Here is a 22,559-nt window from a genome sequence, read left to right as displayed (position 1 = left end):
GCGGCGGGTAGCCTAGTGGTTAGGGGTGGAGGGGCGGCGGGTAGCCTAGTGGTTGGAGTGGAGGGGCGGCGGGTAGCCTAGTGGTTGGAGTGGAGGGGCGGCGGGTAGCCTAGTGGTTGGAGTGGAGGGGCGGCGGGTAGCCAAGCGGTTAGAGTGGAGTGGAGGGGCGGCGGGGTAGCCTAGCGGTTAGAGTGGAGTGGAGGGGCGGCGGGGTAGCCTAGCGGTTAGAGTGGAGTGGAGGGGCGGCGAGGTAGCCTAGCGGGTGGAGTGGAGGGGCGGCGGGGTAGCCTAGCGGGTGGAGTGGAGGGGCGGCGGGGTAGCCTAGCGGTTAGAGTGGAGTGGAGGGGCGGCGGGGTAGCCTAGCGGTTAGAGTGGAGTGGAGGGGCGGCGGGGTAGCCTAGCGGTTAGAGTGGAGTGGAGGGGCGGCGGGGTAGCCTAGCGGTTAGAGTGGAGTGGAGGGGCGGCGGGGGTAGCCTAGCGGTTAGAGTGGAGTGGAGGGGCGGCGGGGTAGCCTAGCGGTTAGAGTGGAGTGGAGGGGCGGCGGGGTAGCCTAGCGGTTAGAGTGGAGTGGAGGGGCGGCGGGGTAGCCTAGCGGTTAGAGTGGAGTGGAGGGGCGGCGGGGTAGCCTAGCGGTTAGAGTGGAGTGGAGGGGCGGCGGGGTAGCCTAGCGGTTAGAGTGGAGTGGAGGGGCGGCGGGGTAGCCTAGCGGTTAGAGTGGAGTGGAGGGGCGGCGGGGTAGCCTAGCGGTTAGAGTGGAGTGGAGGGGCGGCGGGGTAGCCTAGCGGTTAGAGCGGAGTGGAGGGGCGGCGGGGTAGCCTAGCGGTTAGAGCGGAGTGGAGGGGCGGCGGGGTAGCCTAGCGGTTGGAGCGGAGTGGAGGGGCGGCGGGGTAGCCTAGCGGTTGGAGCGGAGTGGAGGGGCGGCGGGGTAGCCTAGCGGTTGGAGCGGAGTGGAGGGGCGGCGGGGTAGCCTAGCGGTTGGAGCGGAGTGGAGGGGCGGCGGGGTAGCCTAGCGGTTGGAGCGGGAGTGGAGGGGTGGCGGGGTAGCCTAGCGGTTGGAGCGGAGTGGAGGGGCGGCGGGGTAGCCTAGCGGTTAGAGCGGAGTGGACGGGAGGCGGGTAGCCTAGCGGCTAGAGCGGAGTGGACGGGAGGCGGGTAGCCTAGCGGCTAGAGCGGAGTGGACGGGAGGCGGGTAGCCTAGCGGCTAGAGCGGAGTGGACGGGAGGCGGGTAGCCTAGCGGCTAGAGCGGAGTGGACGGGAGGCGGGTAGCCTAGCGGCTAGAGCGGAGTGGACGGAGGCGGGTAGCCTAGCGGCTAGAGCGGAGTGGACGGGAGGCGGGTAGCCTAGCGGCTAGAGCGGGAGTGGACGGGAGGCGGGTAGCCTAGCGGCTAGAGCGGAGTGGACGGGAGGCGGGTAGCCTAGCGGCTAGAGCGGAGTGGACGGGAGGCGGGTAGCCTAGCGGCTAGAGCGGAGTGGACGGGAGGCGGGTAGCCTAGCGGCTAGAGCGGAGTGGACGGGAGGCGGGTAGCCTAGCGGCTAGAGCGGAGTGGACGGGAGGCGGGTAGCCTAGCGGCTAGAGCGGAGTTAAATAAAGGTACAAAAAAAAAAAGTGACCGTTAAACATTTCTATGTTTTGTAGAAGAAAAAAAAGATGGAGGAAAATAAGTATTTCCAATGACATCATGAATGTGAATCATGTGATATTAACCAATTATGAGCAGGCATTGCCTACTAATTGCCTACTAATTGGTTGACGATGTCATTGTAAACACTTATCTTCCTCCTTTTTTTTTTTTTACTATAAAACATAGAAAAGCCATTTTCACATGTTGATGTTGGGTTGGAGCTGTAGAGGATGAATATGAAGTAAAATCGAGTTAAGGAGGAAATCTACGCCTTTGCAGCCTAAATTCATGATTTATGTACGAACCGGTCCACAGGAGATATGAGGTTATAACAGGCTGCATACAGTCCCTTTATGTACGAACCGGTCCACAGGAGATACCAGGTTATAACAGGCTGCATACGAACCGGTCCACAGGGGATACGAGGTTATAACAGGCTGCATACGAACCGGTCCACAGGGGATACGAGGTTATAACAGGCTGCATACGAACCGGTCCACAGGGGATACGAGGTTATAACAGGCTGCATACAGTCCCTTTATGTACGAACCGGTCCACAGGGGATACGAGGTTATAACGGGCTGCATACGAACCGGTCCACAGGGGATACCAGGTTATAACAGGCTGCATACAGTCCCTTTGGACGGTAAGATGAAACGACTCAATACTTAATAACTTGGAGATTAAAAGCAGTAAATCTGAGTGATGTATTGCAGTGATCCAGGGGGCCTGTTTTATCTGGAGTAGCTGCTCGCCCCTGTTGAGTCCTCCCCTGGGGGGAGAGAGAGGGGGGGAGAGGGGGAGAGAGGAGGGAGGGAGGGAGGGAGGGAGAGAGAGGGAGAGGGGGGGAGGGAGGGAGAGAGAGAGAGAGAGAGGAGGGAGGGGGGGGATGTGGTGTGGTGGTTGTGAGGGGGGATGTGGTGTGGTGTGGTGGGGGGATGTGGTGTGGTGGGTGTGAGGGGGGGGGAGAGAGAGGGAGGGAGGAAGGGGGGGAGAGAGGGAGGGAGGGAGGAGGGAGGGACGGAGGGAGGAGAGAGAGAGAGAGAGGGAGGGAGGGGGGGGAGAGAGGGAGAGTTCCTGGTGTGGTGGGTGTGAGGGGGGATGTGGTGGTTGGCTTGGCTTCTGTCGCTGGCTTGGACCTTGCCATCTGAGAACGTGGGCAGCGTATCTGTGGCAGGGGCCGAGGAGTGTAATGGCTGTTACAGCCATGCTTCAGGGTATGGTTCCTGTTCTGGGGAATGAACATCAAATTATTTTGGTTTATAAATTATATTTCTGTATTTCTAGACTATAATCAGTTTGTTTGGTTCAGGTCCTGTGGGTTTTACTCTCTCTTCTAATCTGTCTGATCCAATCTATTGTTTTGTTGCTGTGATCCTGGATGATTTGGGTTTTTTTGCCTTGCTTGGCCCCGTAATGGTGTTGTCCATCCCTCCGTGTCGGCTCAGTCACCTCCCAGTTTCCTCCATGTCGGCTCAGTCACCTCCCAGTTTCCTCCATGTCTGTGTTCCTGTAGAGGCACCTTCCTCCGCAACCTGGTCGCCACCCAGTGGGAGAAGACGAGTAGGAGCCAACACGAGAAGCTCCAGGATAAACTGTCCCAGGATGACCCCATAGTCACGTCCCCCAGGGCCGAGGAGGAGACCTCGTCTGCAGACAGCAGCCCCAGTACACCCACTGAAGGTACAGTACCCTAACCCTTCCGTACCCTCGTCCTCTAGCCCAGATACCCCATCTGAAACCAGCCTTTACCCTGGTCCCAGGTACAGTACCCCCTAACAGCCTGACCCGGTAGAGCCCTGTCCTGGAAACATCTCTCCTCTCAGACCCCTCATTGAACCGTCCTAATTGTTAGTGACATGCACATGGTGCTCGGCGTGGTCGGCGAACACTTTGTGCGTCATCACAACATCTCAGAATGGTGAAGTGTTGTCGGGAGCGAGAGGAGGATTGGATAAATCCTTACTCCGTTTCCAGTCAGATTGGAGAAGTCCAGGCCCTGCAGTGTCAGACAGGAAGTTACCCAACATCACCTCAACTCATGCTGGGAAGGTTCGAGAGTTTCTCATTAGAGACCTGGAATAGACCTGGAATAGAGGAGGAATAGACCTGGAATAGAGGAGGAATAGACCTGGAATAGAGGAGGAATAGACCTGGAATAGAGGAGGAATAGACCTGGAATAGAGGAGGAATAGACCTGGAATAGAGGAGGAATAGACCTGGAATAGTTAGAGGAATAGACCTGGAATAGACCTGGAATAGAGGAGGAATAGACCTGGAATAGTTAGAGGAGGAATAGACCTGGAATAGTTAGAGGAGGAATAGACCTGGAATAGTTAGAGGAGGAATAGACCTGGAATAGTTAGAGGAGGAATAGACCTGGAATAGTTAGAGGAGGAATAGACCTGGAATAGTTAGAGGAGGAATAGACCTGGAATAGAGGAGGAATAGACCTGGAATAGAGGAGGAATAGACCTGGAATAGAGGAGGAATAGACCTGGAATAGACCTGGAATAGAGGAGGAATAGACCTGGAATAGAGGAGGAATAGACCTGGAATAGACCTGGAATAGTACTAGTTACTGAGGAGGAATAGACCTAGGGGTCTACTGTGGATCACTCACATAAGAATTATGATCACACTTCCTCCAGTGATGCATTATGGGGGACACCTGTACATTATCACACTTCCTCCAGTGATGCATTATGGGGGACACCTGTACATTATCACACTTCCTCCAGTGATGCATTATGGGGGACACCTGTACATTATCACACTTCCTCCAGTGACGCATTATGGGGGACACCTGTACATTATCACACTTCCTCCAGTGATGCATTATGGGGGACACCTGTACATTATCACACTTCCTCCAGTGATGCATTATGGGGGACACCTGTACATTTGAAAGCACGAGTCACCAGTATAGCCTATTACCCACTAAACACGGATGTTTAATATCTTCAAACCTAGAATAAAAAAACCCTCCCAGGCTTCTGTCATAAGGGTTAATTGAAAATTAAATATCTGAAGATTTCCAGGCAGTTTGGAAAAAGGAATCGGGTGTGAATGGTCGTCGTGCTGGGGTAATAATGATGTAACCAACGAGTCTAGTAATACCAGTTCTGTCTGAACGGGGCTTCCAGCTCTGAGATCTGATGGGAGGCATCTAGGTTCCCATGAAGTCTCAGACCCCTGCATGACTCTGGAAGTCTGGCTCTAGAGTCACTTCCTCCCTCCCTCCCTCCCTCCCTCCCTCCTCCTCCCTGGCAGCCCAGCACTACATCCCTCTCTCTCCCTCCCTCTCTCTCCCTCTCTCCCTCTCTCTCTCCCTCTCTCTCTCTCTCTCTCTCTCTCTCTCTCTCCTCTCTCTCTCCTCTCTCTCTCTCTCCTCTCTCTCTCCTCTCTCTCTCTCTCTCCTTTCTCTCTCTCTCTCCTTTCTCTCTCTCTCTCTCCTTTCTCTCTCTCTCTCTCTCTCTCTCTCTCTCTCTCTCTCTCTCTCTCTCTCTCTCTCTCTCTCTCTCTCTCTCTCTCTCTCTCTCTCTCTCTCTCTCTCTCTCTCTCTCTCTCTCTCTCTCTCTCTCTCTCTCTCTCTCTCTCTCTCTCTCTCTCTCTCTCTCTCTCTCTCTCTCTCTCTCTCTCCTTTCTCTCTCTCTCTCTCTCTCTCTCTCTCTCTCTCTCTCTCTCTCTCTCTCTCTCTCTCTCTCTCTCTCTCTCTCTCTCCTTTCTCTCTCTCTCTCTCTCTCTCTCTCTCTCTCTCTCTTTCTCTCTTTCTCTCTCTCTCTCTCTCTCTCCTTTCTTTCTCTCTCTCTCCTTTCTCTCTCCTTTCTCTCTCTCTCTCTCTCCTTTCTCTCTCCTTTCTCTCCTTTCTCTTTCTCTCTTTCGCTCTCCTTTCTCGCTCTCTTTCTCTGTCCCTCCCACTCTGGCCACTCAGAGCCTCTCTGCCTCTGCCACACACTCAGACAAGTGAAAAGACTTTAGCAGGGCAGAGGGCCTTTCACATTGAAGTTGAATGTGAGTCTGGGGGGGTTATTTCTCTGGAGTAGATTCACTGGCATTATGCTCTACCAGTAACATTTCAAATGGAAATTCACTCATGCATTATTTAAAATGTACTTGATTCAGTTGTGAATGTTTTTACTTATTTTTTTTTTTTTTTGTCTGTGTGTGCGCCAACAGCCTCATTCCAGGCCAGCGGTTCAGAAACAGAGCCCCAGCCGGAGCTCCACGCAGGGGAGCAGGTCTCAGGAGAGACTGGCCCCATCCAGAGCGCCCTGGAGCAGCCTCACCCAGCAGACACCCAGGCGACCCATAATGATCCAGGCAAGAGATTAACATCCAACCCTCTTTCTAAATCTACTGCCCCTTCCCCTCTGCCCCTTCTACTGACTAAATATTATATTTATATATATTATACTAGCTGTATGTTATACAGGGACCGGCCTGTCTACTGGCTGTATGTTATACAGGGACCGGCCTGTCTACTGGCTGTATGTTATACAGGGACCGGCCTGTCTACTGGCTGTATGTTATACAGGGACCGGCCTGTCTACTGGCTGTATGTTATACAGGGACCGGCCTGTCTACTGGCTGTATGTTATACAGGGACCGGCCTGTCTACTGGCTGTATGTTATACAGGGACCGGCCTGTCTACTGGCTGTATGTTATACAGGGACCGGCCTGTCTACTGGCTGTATGTTATACAGGGACCGGCCTGTCTACTGGCTGTATGTTATACAGGGACCGGCCTGTCTACTGGCTGTATGTTATACAGGGACCGGCCTGTCTACTGGCTGTATGTTATACAGGGACCGGCCTGTCTACTGGCTGTATGTTATACAGGGACCGGCCTGTCTACTGGCTGTATGTTATACAGGGACCGGCCTGTCTACTGGCTGTATGTTATACAGGGACCGGCCTGTCTACTGGCTGTATGTTATACAGGGACCGGCCTGTCTACTGGCTGTATGTTATACAGGGACCGGCCTGTCTACTGGCTGTATGTTATACAGGGACCGGCCTGTCTACTGGCTGTATGTTATACAGGGACCGGCCTGTCTACTGGCTGTATGTTATACAGGGACCGGCCTGTCTACTGGCTGTATGTTATACAGGGACCGGCCTGTCTACTGGCTGTATGTTATACAGGGACCGGCCTGTCTACTGGCTGTATGTTATACAGGGACCGGCCTGTCTACTGGCTGTATGTTATACAGGGACCGGCCTGTCTACTGGCTGTATGTTATACAGGGACCGGCCTGTCTACTGGCTGTATGTTATACAGGGACCGGCCTGTCTACTGGCTGTATGTTATACAGGGACCGGCCTGTCTACTGGCTGTATGTTATACAGGGACCGGCCTGTCTACTGGCTGTATGTTATACAGGGACCGGCCTGTCTACTGGCTGTATGTTATACAGGGACCGGCCTGTCTACTGGCTGTATGTTATACAGGGACCGGCCTGTCTACTGGCTGTATGTTATACAGGGACCGGCCTGTCTACTGGCTGTATGTTATACAGGGACCGGCCTGTCTACTGGCTGTATGTTATACAGGGACCGGCCTGTCTACTGGCTGTATGTTATACAGGGACCGGCCTGTCTACTGGCTGTATGTTATACAGGGACCGGCCTGTCTACTGGCTGTATGTTATACAGGGACCAGCTTGAAAGTGTGTAGTTTGTTTCCATAATGGTGGACTGAGACCCACTGTTGGGTTGGTGGATGATGTCTGATGGGTTTCAGTTGAGTTACAGTCAAGGTTGTGGCTACAAACATTCCTCAGGTAATCTGGCGGACCGCGAGATAACTCCTTTTGGGTAGGTCACAACTGAAAACCAGAGGTTTGTCAACCACTTCCATAGGTTGTACCTGCAGATGAACTGAATTCAAAACAGACCAAGATAGTTGAGGGCAGCGACGCTCTGTCCGGTCCTCCGGCGACGCTCTGTCCGGTCCTCCAGCGACGCTCTGTCCGGTCCTCCAGCCTCGGAGGTCAGTGACGCTCTGTCCGGTCCTCCAGCGACGCTCTGTCCGGTCCTCCAGCGACGCTCTGTCCGGTCCTCCAGCGACGCTCTGTCCGGTCCTCCAGCGACGCTCTGTCCGGTCCTCCAGCGACGCTCTGTTGTGGAATGCTCATATCCAGTAGCTAATTTCAACCCAAAATAGTTTATTTTCGTCTGGCTTTGAAGATAACGGGGGGCAGATTCCATCTCTTCCTCCCCAGTGGCCAGGAGACAAATGACCCAGTCCTAAACAGTCTGGGACTACACCCCAAATGTCTCCCTATTCCCTTTAGAGTGCACTACTGTTGACCAGAGGACCAGGGCCCAAAGGCTGTGTGGTCTAAAGTAGTGCACTCTAAAGGGAACAGGGGACCACTTGGGACTCCAACCTGACCGTGGCCCTTACGGCCCCCAACGTCCCAAGACTAGCCCAGTTAGGATGGGTTAGACGCGTCAACTGCTTCTACTTATAGATGACGATCTGGTTTCCCTTTCCTGATCTGACTGACAGGGAATGTGTTGCGACGCAAGGTCAATGGTGAGGAGTGTTGTTCTCCGCACCAAAGGCCACCCTAGTCCCTATATAGTAAGCTACTTTTGTCTAGAGCTATGGGACCTGGTCAAATGTAGTGCACTAAATAGAGCCCTGAAATTCAACCGCTGACATTTTTAATTGTTCCCCCCCTCTAATCAGGGACCGATTTAGACCTGGGACACCAGGTGGGGGATTCCCCCTCTAATCAGGGACCGATTTAGACCTGGGACACCAGGTGGGGGATTCCCCTCTAATCAGGGACCGATTTAGACCTGGGACACCAGGTGGGGGATTCCCCCTCTAATCAGGGACTGATTTAGACCTGGGACACCAGGTGGGGGATTCCCCTCTAATCAGGGACTGATTTAGACCTGGGACACCAGGTGGGGGGTTCCCCTCTAATCAGGGACTGATTTAGACCTGGGACACCAGGTGGGGGATTCCCCCTCTAATCAGGGACTGATTTAGACCTGGGACACCAGGTGGGGGGATTTCCCCTCTAATCAGGGACCGATTTAGACCTGGGACACCAGGTGGGGGATTCCCCCTCTAATCAGGGACCGATTTAGACCTGGGACACCAGGTGGGGGATTCCCCCTCTAATCAGGGACTGATTTAGACCTGGGACACCAGGTGGGTGATTCCCCCTCTAATCAGGGCCTGATTTAGACCTGGGACACCAGGTGGGTGATTCCCCCTCTAATCAGGGACTGATTTAGACCTGGGACACCAGGTGGGGGATTCCCCCTCTAATCAGGGACTGATTTAGACCTGGGACACCAGGTGGGGGATTCCCCCTCTAATCAGGGACTGATTTAGACCTGGGGACACCAGGTGGGGGATTCCCCCTCTAATCAGGGACTGATTTAGACCTGGGGACACCAGGTGGGTGAAACCCCCTCTACACAGGGCCTGATTTAGACCTGGGACACCAGGTGGGTGATTATTAATGACCAGGTAGAACAGGCTCCAGACAGCGTAGGGTCAGAGTTGAACAGGGTACCCAATAAGAGAACTTGCTGTAGATGGATTGCGTCTGCGTGTGAAGAGGTGTTTTGCAGTAGAAGGAGAGGCAGAGGGACGCTGGTTGTCAGCGGATGGGTTGGTGAGTTGGTGTTGCTATCGCTGTCAGCCTGTTAGGATCTACTGAGGAACAGCGCTCGCATGTTGGCCAGTTCAGAGGGAAGATTTCCTCTGATTGTTTTTCGTGTACACGTAATGTTGACATCCTGTTATGGAGTGCAGGAAAAGACAATAGGTTTCTATTGCATTTTGAAATGCCATGTTGTGTGGATCTATGGCTTTCCTGACCTGTGAAAGATGTGGCTACAACAACATGGCATGGAGCTGCTGTCATTTTTTGTAATGTCATTTTCTGTGTATATATATCTATATCTATATCTATATCTATATATATCTATATATATATCTCAAAAATAAAACAATCCAGAAATGTTCCATATGCACAAAAAGCTTATTTCTCTCAAATGGTGTGCACAAATTTGTTTATATCCCAGTTAGTGAGCATTTCAGCCCTTTGTCAAGATAATCCATCCACCTGACAGGTGTGGCATATCAAGTAGCTGATAAAACAGCATGATCATTACACAGGTGCACCTTGTGCTGGGGACAATAAAAAGGCCACACAACACAATGTCACAGATTGTCTCAAGTTAGGGAATGTGTAATTGTCATTTTATATATATATATATATATAATGCTATGTGTGTGAATAGGATGATCGTAACATACAGTTGTCCTTCCCCTCCTGTCCTGTAGGTGTCAGTGTCCAACAGAACACCCTGTCCAATGAGAAGAAGTTAATGCTGAACATGCTTTACGCCAAGAACTCCTCGGCCGGTCCCCTGAAGAGCCCGTCAGGCACCGACCCTGACCCCGAGGAGAGCCTCTCCGGAGAGCCAGAGGATCACAGAGGGCTGGGCAGGGCTGGTAGCAGTGTGAAGGAGCGTCTATCTAACCTCAAGGTGGGAATTAATTAGTGCCTGTTTCAATCAAATGTTCGGACTTTATTGAACAGATAGAGGATGACAGTGGGGAACATACAGAGAGGTTGTGTCAAGTTTGTCTGGCTACCCAAACTCCTTGCTCAGACAAACGCTAGGCCACGTCCACGGACGTCAGATACTTATCCGCAATGAGTTTGCATCTGAGTACCTCCCCGACCAATTTCTAGAACGTGAACAAATTCTAACTGTTCTGATTGGTCCTAGAAACCGATGGGGAACACACGTGAGTAAAGCAGCGTTTTGAAAAATTGTCATTCTTTTTTGATACTCTTTGATGACTTTTTATACAACACCCCTTTTTTTTCTCCTCAAATCCGTGGTATCAGATTGGTAGTTACAGTCTTGCCTCATCGCTACGACTCCCGTACGGACACAACCCAACCAAGCCGCACTGTTTCTTGAAGCCGCACCAATGTGTCGGAGGAAACAACCGTACACCTGGCGACCCGGTCAGCGTGCACTGCGCCCGGCTCGCCACAGGAGTCGCTAGAGCGCGATGGGACAACGATATCCCTGCCGGCCAAACCCTCCCCTAACCCGGACGACGCTGGGCCAATTGTGCGCCGCCCCAATGGGTCTCCCGGTCGCGGCCGGCTGCGACAGAGCCTGGACTCGAACCCAGAATCTCTAGTGGCACTGCTAGCGCTGCGATGCAGTGTCTTAGACCGCTGCCCAACACCCCCCACATTTTGACGTCACCGCAAACGACTTCAACGATGGCAGTCTCGGACTGAAGTATGTAGGGAACGTAGAACAACGGAATAATTCGGTTTGAGTCGTCAGGCAAGTGTCAAGTAGGTCAGATTCAAACCTATAGCGACTAGACATAAGGCCTGAAACACCACCCTAGGTAGAGTAGAGATGAGGCCTGAAACTGGGTCTGTTACACCACCCTAGGTAGAGTAGAGATGAGTTTAACACCAGTCTTTCAGAATCCGTTAGTTGATGGGCGCTAGCTGGGGCCGATTAATCGATAAATAGAAGTTTGTATTTTTTTTTTAATAAATAGGTTAATAAATAATCGTTTTTCACTTCAAAATATAGTAAGTTGGACACATGCTAACTGATCTGTAGCAGAGAGAAACACATGCTGACTGATCTATAGCAGAGATACACATGCTGACTGATCTATAGCAGAGAGATACACATGCTGACTGATCTATAGCAGAGATAAACACATGCTGACTGATCTATAGCAGAGAGATACACATGCTGACTGATCTATAGCAGAGATGGACACATGCTGACTGATCTATAGCAGAGATGGACACATGCTGACTGATCTATAGCAGACTGAGAGAGATGAAAACATGCTGACTGATCTAAGAATACACAGCACTATAGCAGTACACATGCTGACTGATCTATAGCAGAGATGGACACATGCTGACTGATCTATAGCAGAGATGGACATTCTGACTGATCTATAGCAGAGATGGACACATGCTGACTGATCTATAGCAGAGAGGAACACATGCTGACTGATATATAGCTGACTGATCTATAGCAGAGATGGACACATGCTGACTGATCTATAGCAGAGATGGACACATGCTGACTGATCTATAGCTGACTGATCTATAGCAGAGATGGACACATGCTGACTGATCTATAGCAGAGATGGACACATGCTGACTGATCTATAGCAGAGATGGACACATGCTGACTGATCTATAGCAGAGATGGACACATGCTGACTGATCTATAGCAGAGATGGACACATGCTGACTGATCTATAGCAGAGATGGACACATGCTGACTGATCTATAGCAGAGATGGACACATGCTGACTGATCTATAGCAGAGATGGACACATGCTGACTGATCTATAGCAGAGATGGACACATGCTGACTGATCTATAGCAGAGATGGACACATGCTGACTGATCTATAGCAGAGATGGACACATGCTGACTGATCTATAGCAGAGATGGACACATGCTGACTGATCTATAGCTGACTGATATATAGCAGAGATGAAAAACATGCTGACTGATCTATAGCAGAGATGGACACATGCTGACTGATCTATAGCAGAGATGGACACATGCTGACTGATCTATAGCAGAGATGGACACATGCTGACTGATCTATAGCTGACTGATTTATAGCAGAGATGAAGAACATGCTGACTGATCTATAGCTGACTGATTTATAGCAGAGATGAAGAACATGCTGACTGATCTATAGCAGAGAGGAAGAACATGCTGACTGATCTATAGCAGAGAGGAACACATGCTGACTGATCTATAGCAGAGATGAAGAACATGCTGACTGATATATAGCAGAGATGAACACATGCTGACTGATCTGTAGCAGGGGGAGGAAGCTGAATTAAAAAACAGCATTGTGTTTATTTTAATTTAAACTCATATCTGTCCAGCTTACGGAAAATATCATTCAAATTTTCAATCTTTCGATTGCCACATTTTGTAATCGATCCAGATGGACTTGATGAACTAAGTGATCGTTTTCCTCCAGGCCCACCAGGCCCAGCCTCTACCCAGCGAGGACGGCAGTTCCAGAAGGGCAGAGCTGCAGGGTCTGGGTGGCAGTGCCCAGGCAGCGCGGGCCAGGCTGGCAGAGGAGCAGCAGAACCGACGTGTCCGTCCGCAGTACAGCATCGACGCAGAGACCCACTCCCGAAACCTAGAGAGAACCCAGATGACCCCTCTGACCAGGGACAGACAGGCAAACACCTGGGACCTGCTTCAACCCAGCTCCAAAGCTCTGAAGATCAAAGACCTGGACTTCTCTGACCTCATGGAGGAAGAGGATATAGATGTGCTGGACGTGGATGTCTTTGACGTGGGTGTTGGACGGGCCGGCGGTGGTGGTGGCGTCCCACCTCCTCCTCCACCTATGCCTGGACTAGCCTCCGCTCCTCCACCCCCTCCTCCTCCTCCTCCTCCTCCTCCCGGGGCTCCGTGTATGAGTCCCCCTCCTCCTCCACCTCCTCCCCCACCGGGTGGAGGTCTCTGCTCCTCTCTTCCTCCACCTCCTCCTGGAGCTCCACCTCCGCCTTTCTCCTCCTCTTCTTCCCAGCTTCCAGACCCGGCCTTTGCCAAGAAGAGAAAGACGGTCAAGTTGTTCTGGAAAGAACTCAAACAGTCAGACAGTCCCAGGAAGTGTAAATTCGGACGCGGGACGGTGTGGGCATCGCTGGATAAGGTCACCGTGGATACGGCCAAGCTGGAACACCTCTTTGAGTCCAAGGCCAAGGAGCTCCCCGTTGCTCTAAAGGTGAGGTGATTTACATCGGCTCAGAAATCAAAAGATCAGATTCCATGTGTTTTTGTTGCTGTTTACACATGAAGGAAAATATCAGATATGCCTAAATAATTGGCAAAAGTTGTCAATTGGACTGCCTGTGTAAACTATGTAAAGCTGTCTCAAGTACTGTAAAGCAGGAATGAAGTGAAAGCAATATTAACTGTAATCTCTGTTGGTGAATTGACTGGAGAATAGACTGGGGGAATAGACTGGGGAATAGACTGGAGAATAGACTGGGGAATAGACTGGGGAATAGACTGGAGAATAGACTGGGGGAATAGACTGGGGAATAGACTGGGGGAATAGACTGGGGGAATAGACTGGGGGAATAGACTGGGGGGAATAGACTGGGGGGAATAGACTGGGGGGAATAGACTGGGGGGAATAGACTGGGGGAATAGACTGGGGGGAATAGACTGGGGGAATAGACTGGGGGAATAGACTGGATGGGGAATAGACTGGGGAATAGACTGGGGAGAATAGACTGGGGGAATAGACTGGGGGGAATAGACTGGGGGGAATAGACTGGGGGAATAGACTGGGGGAATAGTAAATCTTTTCTATGCCGTTTGTCCCTGCAGAAAGGAGCGGAAGTGAAGAAGGCAGAGATACTGGTGTTAGATTCTAAGAGGAGCAACGCCATCAACATCGGAATGACCGTACTACCGGCGGTCCACGTCATCAAGACCGCCATCCTCAACTTTGACGAGTTTGCCATCAACAAGGAAGGCATCGAGGTGATACTGTCTTTCCACCACTGGGTGGGGCTGTTACCGTTACAGTTACGACTGAACGGGATCTGTAGGGCTGTTTACACCAGGATCAGTGCATTCTGACACAGAGCATCAGTGACCTGCGAAGGGTTCAGGGGGAGAAGTACACTAGTTCTCTAGTGTAGATGAATTCGTGTTTACTGTCAACGACGGTATACCTGAAAATCTCTCTGTCAATAAAGCACCTTTTTTTTTTTTTAAATAACCAAAATGTCTACTACTCACACTTTCTTAGTCCTCTGATTTTCCTTTCTCTGTGGTACAAATCCATGCCTCCAGTCCTCCCCTTCGCTCTTCCCCCTCTAGAAAATCCATGACTCCAGTCATCTCCCTCTCTCTTCCTCCTCTAGAAAATCCATGACTCCAGTCCTCCCCTTCGCTCTTCCCCCTCTAGAAAATCCATGACTCCAGTCTCTCCCTCTCTCTCTTCCTCCTCTAGAAAATCCATGACTCCAGTCACTCCCTCTCTTCCCCCTCTAGAAAATCCATGACTCCAGTCATCTGTTCCAGTCATCCCTCTCCCTCTTCCTCCTCTAGAAAATCCATGACTCTAGTCATCTGTTCCAGTCATCCCCCTCTCTCTTCCTCCTCTAGAAAATCCATGACTCCAGTCATCCCTCTCTCTCTTCCTCTAGAAAATCCATGACTCCAGTCATCCCCCTCTCTCTTCCTCCTCTAGAAAATCCATGACTCCAGTCATCTTTTCCAGTCATCCCTCTCTCTCTCTTCCTCCTCTAGAAAATCCATGCCTCCAGTCCTCCCCCTCTCTCTTCCTCCTCTAGAAAATCCATGCCTCTAACTCCAGTCATCTGTTGTCTTGTAGAAAATCCTGACGATGACTCCTAGTGAGGAGGAGAAGCAGAAGATCCAGGAGGCTCAGCTGGCCAACCCCGACGTCCCCCTGGGCTCAGCAGAACAGTTTCTCCTCACCCTGTCGTCCATCAGTGGCCTCAGCGCTCGACTACAGCTCTGGGCCTTCAAACTCAACTATGAAACCCTGGAGAAGGTAGGATCAGGGCGGTCCGTATTCCTAAAGCATCTGGCCTTGGATGCAGTCTGTTCTGCTAGTCTCATTATGGAATAGTCCTCGTGCCTCATTCAGAAACTGATCTGGGCCCAGGCTAGTGTTCTGCTAGTCTCATTATGGAATAGTCCTCGTGCCTCATTCAGAAACTGATCTGGGCCCAGGCTAGTGTTCTGCTAGTCTCACTATGGAATAGTCCTCGTGCCTCATTCAGAAACTGATCTGGGCCCATGAGTATCCTACATCTCCAGTCATCATGTGCAGCACTAGTGTAGTGGACTGTGAATCCTCACTGACTGCCGAGCCTGTTTGATGCAGTTTGTTTCCCCCTGAATGTCGTTAATCTCTTCGTCTCTGTACAGGAGATAGCTGAGGATAAGAGAGTCTGCTAAATGACTAAAATGTAAAATGTCATCGTCGCTGTACAGGAGATAGCTGAGTCTCTCTTCCCCCTGAATGTCGTTAATCTCTTCGTCTCTGTACAGGAGATAGCTGAGCCGCTCTTCCCCCTGAATGTTGTTAATCTCTTCATCTCTGTACAGGAGATAGCTGAGGATAAGAGAGTCTGCTAAATGACTAAAATGTCATCCTCGTTCATCTCTTCTCTTCGTCTCTGTACAGGAGATGGCTATCTCCTGTACAGAGAGACTCAGCTATCTCCTGTACAGAGAGACTCAGCTATCTCCTGTACAGAGAGACTCAGCTATCTCCTGTACAGAGAGACTCAGCTATCTCCTGTACAGAGAGACTCAGCTATCTCCTGTACAGAGAGACTCAGCTATCTCCTGTACAGAGAGACTCAGCTATCTCCTGTACAGAGAGACTCAGCTATCTCCTGTACAGAGAGACTCAGCTGAGTCTCTCTGTACAGGAGATAGCTGAGCCTCTCTGTACAGGAGATAGCTGAGCCTCTCTTCCCCCTGAATGTCGTTAATCTCCTCCCTCATCCTCGTTCATCTCTTCTCTTCGTCTCTGTACAGGAGATAGCTGAGCCTCTCTTCCCCCTGAATGTTGTTAATCTCTTCGTCTCTGTACAGGAGATAGCTGAGCCTCTCTGTACAGGAGATAGCTGAGTCTCTCTTCCCCCTGAATGTCGTTAATCTCTTCGTCTCTGTACAGGAGATAGCTGATCGTCTCTATACAGGAGATAGCTGAGTCTCTCTTCCCCCTGAATGTCGTTAATCTCTTCGTCTCTGTACGGGAGATAGCTGAGCCTCTCTTCCCCCTGAATGTTGTTAATCTCCTCGTTCATCTCTTCTCTTCGTCTCTGTACAGGAGATAGCTGAGCCTCTCTTCGACCTGAAACTAGGCATGGAGCAGCTCGCCAAAAACAGAACCTTTAAGCGCATCCTAGCAACGCTTTTGGCCATTGGAAACTTCCTCAACAGTACCAGTGTAAGTGTGGTGTTCTTCTGCGTCCCAAATGGAACCCTGTTCCCTGTATAGTGGTGCACTACTGTTGACCAGGGCCCATAGGGCTATATAAGGTAAGGCCTCGTATCGTACAACAATGTAAAAATATCACCTCAAGTGGACTAGCAAGTGTGCATGAACCCGCCCACCTGAGGAGCTGTCTTTTTCAGACATCTACTTCCTGTATTTGAGGGGTTGCAAAAAATATCTACTTCCTGTGTTTGAGGTGGGGTGCAAAAAAACATTTTCTTCCTGTGTTTGAGGGGGGTGCGAAAAAACATCTACTTCCTGTGTTCGAGGGGGGTGCGAAAAATCCACTTGTCACTTAACGCTGTTCGCTGCTCTGGCACCCCAATGGTGGAACAAGCTCCCTCACGACGCCAGGACAGCGGAGTCAATCACCACCTTCCGGAGACACCTGAAACCCCACCTCTTTAAGGAATACCTAGGATAGGATAAAGTAATCCTTCTAACCCCCCCCTTAAAAGATTTAGATGCACTATTGTAAAGTGGCTGTTCCACTGGATATTATAAGGTGAATCCACCAATTTGTAAGTCGCTCTGGATAAGAGCGTCTGCTAAATGACTTAAAATGTAAATGTAAACGTTACGACCGCGGAAATGTTTGTATAATGGCCTGTCGAAAAACACCCCGGAAATGGAATACGTTTTTCCCGTTGAATCAGAACGGTAAAACTTAGTCAGGGATTTAACACATCGTCTCCACATCACAAGAAAGACGAGAAAGAACTATATTTCATTAAAATTAAAAAAGTAATAATTTAATACAGTTGAAATGTTTGTTAATTTTAATAATATATGCAAATCAAATACACCTGGTGTATTTATGCAAATGAGGCACAAATAATGTTCTTTATTTCAACACAAAATATACAAAAATATACCTGATACAATAAAATATATATATATCAGTGCATATTTGTTTTCTCAATATTTGACAATAAATTCAATACCTCAATTCTCACCAAAATCCCTTCAACTCCAATCAGTATCTGTGCTATAATTCAGTTAATAATTGTTGGATTATAAAAGTTTGGAGAATCTTCATCCAACTGTTGCCTTTTATTAGAATAGTTTTTATACACTTTGTTTTAACAATTTCAACGAGTGAAGGGATTAGATTGAACCCACAGTTAATACAGGAACTACGTGCTGTCTGGAGCAGGAAGCTGTAATGCCTTGGTACAAATCACCTGCCTTATGGCTTCACAATGACTTGGCTTCACAATGACTTGGCTTCACAATGACTTGGCTTCACAATGACTTGGCTTCACAATGACTTGGCTTCACAATGACTTGACTTCACAATGACTTGGCTTCACAATGACTTGGCTTCACAATGACTTGGCTTCACAATGACTTGGCTTCACAATGACTTGACTTCACAATAACTTGGCTTCACAATGACTTGGCTTCACAATAACTTGGCTTCACAATAACTTGGCTTCACAATGACTTGGCTTCACAATGACTTGGCTTCACAATGACTTGGCTTCACAATGACTTGACTTCACAATGACTTGGCTTCACAATAACTTGGCTTCACAATGACTTGGCTTCACAATAACTTGGCTTCACAATGACTTGGCTTCACAATGACTTGACTTCACAATGACTTGACTTCACAATGACTTGACTTCACAATGACTTGGCTTCACAATGACTTGGCTTCACAATGACTTGGCTTCACAATGACTTGGCTTCACAATGACTTGGCTTCACAATGACTTGGCTTCACAATGACTTGGCTTCACAATGACTTGGCTTCACAATGACTTGGCTTCACAATGACTTGGCTTCACAATGACTTGGCTTCACAATGACTTGGCTTCACAATGACTTGGCTTCACAATGACTTGGCTTCACAATGACTTGGCTTCACAATGACTTGGCTTCACAATGACTTTGAGTTGGTTAAGCTGGTTAGAAGATGTTTATCCTGAAGGAGGAAGGAGGAAACGGTTCAGGAGGGTATATTTACTGTTTATTGTTAGATGGGTTGATTGTTGTAGTTTTGAGTCTAATGTATCTTACCTCTGACTGACTGTCATATCGCCTGCCTGTCTGATTTTCTGTCTGCCCATCTGTCTCCCTCTCTCTCTGTCACCCTCCCTCCCTCTCTCTCTGTCACCCTCCCTCTCTCGCTGTCACCATCTCTCTCTGTCTCCCTCCCTCTCTCTCTGTCACCCTCCCTCTCTCTCTCTGTCACCCTCCCTCTCTCTCTGTCACCCTCTCTCTCTCTCTCTGTCACCCTCCCTCTCTCTCTGTCACCCTCCCTCTCCCTCTGTCACCCTCTCTCTCTCTGTCACCCTCCCTCTCTCTCTGTCACCCTCGCTCTCTCTCTGTCACCCTCCCTCTCTCTCTGTCACCCTCCCTCCCTCTCTCTGTCACCCTCCCTCCCTCTCTCTCTGTCACCCTCCCTCTCTCTCTCTGTCACCCTCCCTCTCTCTCTCTGTCACCCTCCCTCTCTCTCTCTGTCACCCTCCCTCTCTCGCTGTCACCCTCCCTCTCTGTCCGTCCCTGGCTCTGTCCCCCCTGGCTCTGTCCCCCTGGCTCTGTCGCTCTGTCCGTCCCTGGTCTCTGTCCGCTCCCTGGCTCTGTCCGTCCCTGGTCTCTGTCCGTCCCTGGCTCTGTCCCCCTGGCTCTGTCCGTCCCTGGCTCTGTCCCCCCTGGCTCTGTCCGTCCCTGGCTCTGTCCCCCTGGCTCTGTCCGTCCCTGGCTCTGTCCGTCCCTGGCTCTGTCGCCCGTGGCTCTGTCCCTCTCTCTGCAGGCTAAAGGTTTTGAGCTGAACTACTTGGAGAAGGTAACCGAGGTGAAGGATACAGTCCACAGACAGTCTCTGCTCCATCACACCTGTAACTTCATCGTAGACAACTACACAGACACCTCCGACGTCTATTCTGAGATCCCCTCCATCACACGCTCTGCTAAAGTAAGACTCCCTGTAGATGGGGACCCTGGGTAAAAGTAGCGCTGTATGGAAATCAATGACTCTGCTCCGTCCCCCCCACAGATTCATGGGATTTAAATATAGTTTGATCTAGTTTAATTAGGACAGGCTTATTTGGGTTGTAGGTTCTATGAAGCAGCAAAAAATCTGATCAACATTTTATTAGTCACATGGGCCGAATACAACAGGTGTAGTAGACCTCACAGTGAAATGCTGAATACAACAGGTGTAGTAGACCTCACAGTGAAATCCTGAATACAACAGGTGTAGTAGACCTCACAGTGAAATGCTGAATACAACAGGTGTAGTAGACCTCACAGTGAAATGCTGAATACAACAGGTGTAGTAGACCTCACAGTGAAATGCTGAATACAACAGGTGTAGTAGACCTCACAGTGAAATGCTGAATACAACAGGTGTAGTAGACCTTACAGTGAAATGCTGAATACAACAGGTGTAGTAGACCTCACAGTGAAATGCTGAATACAACAGGTGTAGTAGACCTCACAGTGAAATGCTGAATACAACAGGTGTAGTAGACCTTACAGTGAAATGCTGAATACAACAGGTGTAGTAGACCTCACAGTGAAATGCTGAATACAACAGGTGTAGTAGACCTCACAGTGAAATGCTGAATACAACAGGTGTAGTAGACCTTACAGTGAAATGCTGAATACAACAGGTGTAGTAGACCTCACAGTGAAATGCTGAATACAACAGGTGTAGTAGACCTCACAGTGAAATGCTGAATACAACAGGTGTAGTAGACCTCACAGTGAAATGCTGAATACAGCAGGTGTAGTAGACCTCACAGTGAAATGCTGAATACAACAGGTGTAGTAGACCTCACAGTGAAATGCTGAATACAACAGGTGTAGTAGACCTCACAGTGAAATGCTGAATACAACAGGTGTAGTAGACCTCACAGTGAAATGCTGAATACAACAGGTGTAGTAGACCTCACAGTGAAATGCTGAATACAACAGGTGTAGTAGACCTCACAGTGAAATGCTGAATACAACAGGTGTAGTAGACCTCACAGTGAAATGCTGAATACAACAGGTGTAGTAGACCTCACAGTGAAATGCTGAATACAACAGGTGTAGACCTCACAGTGAAATGCTGAATACAACAGGTGTAGTAGACCTCACAGTGAAATGCTGAATACAACAGGTGTAGTAGACCTCACAGTGAAATGCTGAATACAACAGGTGTAGTAGACCTCACAGTGAAATGCTGAATACAACAGGTGTAGTAGACCTCACAGTGAAATGCTGAATACAACAGGTGTAGTAGACCTCACAGTGAAATAATGAATACAACAGGTGTAGTAGACCTCACAGTGAAATGCTGAATACAGCAGGTGTAGTAGACCTTACAACCGATACCGGTACAGAGTCAATGTGGAGGCTATATACAGGGTGTTACGGTACAGAGTCAATGTGGAGGCTATATACAGGGGGTACCGGTACAGAGTCAATGTGGAGGCTATATACAGGGTGTTATGGTACAGAGTCAATATGGAGGCTATATACAGGGGGTACCGGTACAGAGTCAATGTGGAAGCTATATACAGTGGGTACCGGTACAGGGTCAATGTGGAGGCTATATACAGGGTGTTACGGTACAGGGTCAATGTGGAGGCTATATACAGGGTGTTACGGTACAGGGTCAATGTGGAGGCTATATACAGGGTGTTACGGTACAGAGTCAATGTGGAGGCTATATACAGGGGGTACCGGTACAGAGTCAATGTGGAGGCTATATACAGGGTGTTACGGTACAGAGTCAATGTGGAGGCTATATACAGGGTGTTACGGTACAGAGTCAATGTGGAGGCTATATACAGGGGGTACCGGTACAGAGTCAATGTGGAGGCTATATACAGTGGGTACCGGTACAGGGTCAATGTGGAGGCTATATACAGGGTGTTACGGTACAGGGTCAATGTGGAGGCTATATACAGGGTGTTACGGTACAGGGTCAATGTGGAGGCTATATACAGGGTGTTACGGTACAGAGTCAATGTGGAGGCTATATACAGGGGGTTACCGGTACAGAGTCAATGTGGAGGCTATATACAGGGGGTTACGGTACAGAGTCAATGTGGAGGCTATATACAGGGGGTACCGGTACAGAGTCAATGTGGAGGCTATATACAGGGGGTACCGGTACAGAGTCAATGTGGAGGCTATATACAAGGGGTACCGGTACAGAGTCAATGTGGAGGCTATATACAAGGGGTACCGGTACAGAGTCAATGTGGAGGCTATATACAGGGGGTACCGGTACAGAGTCAATGTGGAGGCTATATACAGGGGGTACCGGTACAGAGTCAATGTGGGAGGCTATATACAGGGGGTACCGGTACAGAGTCAATGTGGAGGCTATATACAGGGGGTACCGGTACAGAGTCAATGTGGAGGCTATATACAGGGGGTACCGGTACAGAGTCAACGTGGAGGCTATATACAGGGGGTACCGGTACAGAGTCAACGTGGAGGCTATATACAGGGTGTTACGGTACAGAGTCAACGTGGAGGCTATATACAGGGTGTTACGGTACAGAGTCAATGTGGAGGCTATATACAGGGTGTTACGGTACAGAGTCAATGTGGAGGCTATATACAGGGTGTTACGGTACAGAGTCAATGTGGAGGCTATATACAGGGTGTTACGGTACAGAGTCAATGTGGAGGCTATATACAGGGGGGTACCGGTACAGAGTCAATGTGGAGGCTATATACAGGGGGTACCGGTACAGAGTCAATGGGGAGGCTATATACAGGGGGTACCGGTACAGAGTCAATGTGGAGGTTATATACAGGGGGTACCGGTACAGAGTCAATGTGGAGGCTATATACAGGGGGTACCGGTACAGAGTCAATGTGGAGGCTATATACAGGGGGTACC

The 22,559-nt window shown here is 49.8% G+C and overlaps 1 protein-coding gene across 7 annotated transcripts in view; it reads left to right on the top strand.

The window, feature by feature from the left end:
• The window catches only part of LOC106588129 (FH1/FH2 domain-containing protein 1-like), a 141,488-nt gene that overhangs the window by 106,418 nt on the left and 12,511 nt on the right, over positions 1 to 22,559 (top strand). For all 7 annotated transcript variants that reach the window (XM_045708614.1, XM_045708616.1, XM_045708618.1 and 4 more), the window contains 8 exons: positions 3,140 to 3,306; positions 5,803 to 5,946; positions 9,945 to 10,150; positions 12,674 to 13,435; positions 14,047 to 14,202; positions 15,062 to 15,244; positions 16,538 to 16,657; positions 19,467 to 19,628. In XM_045708614.1, the coding sequence (XP_045564570.1) occupies positions 3,140 to 3,306; positions 5,803 to 5,946; positions 9,945 to 10,150; positions 12,674 to 13,435; positions 14,047 to 14,202; positions 15,062 to 15,244; positions 16,538 to 16,657; positions 19,467 to 19,628 (1,900 nt within the window). The remainder of the gene's footprint in view (positions 1 to 3,139; positions 3,307 to 5,802; positions 5,947 to 9,944; positions 10,151 to 12,673; positions 13,436 to 14,046; positions 14,203 to 15,061; positions 15,245 to 16,537; positions 16,658 to 19,466; positions 19,629 to 22,559) is intronic.

This window comes from Salmo salar, chromosome ssa26, assembly GCF_905237065.1.
Source record: "Salmo salar chromosome ssa26, Ssal_v3.1, whole genome shotgun sequence".
Lineage (NCBI taxonomy): Eukaryota > Metazoa > Chordata > Actinopteri > Salmoniformes > Salmonidae > Salmo > Salmo salar.
The sequence above is the reverse complement of the archived record's forward strand: the minus strand, read 5'-3'. Positions and strand labels throughout refer to the sequence as shown.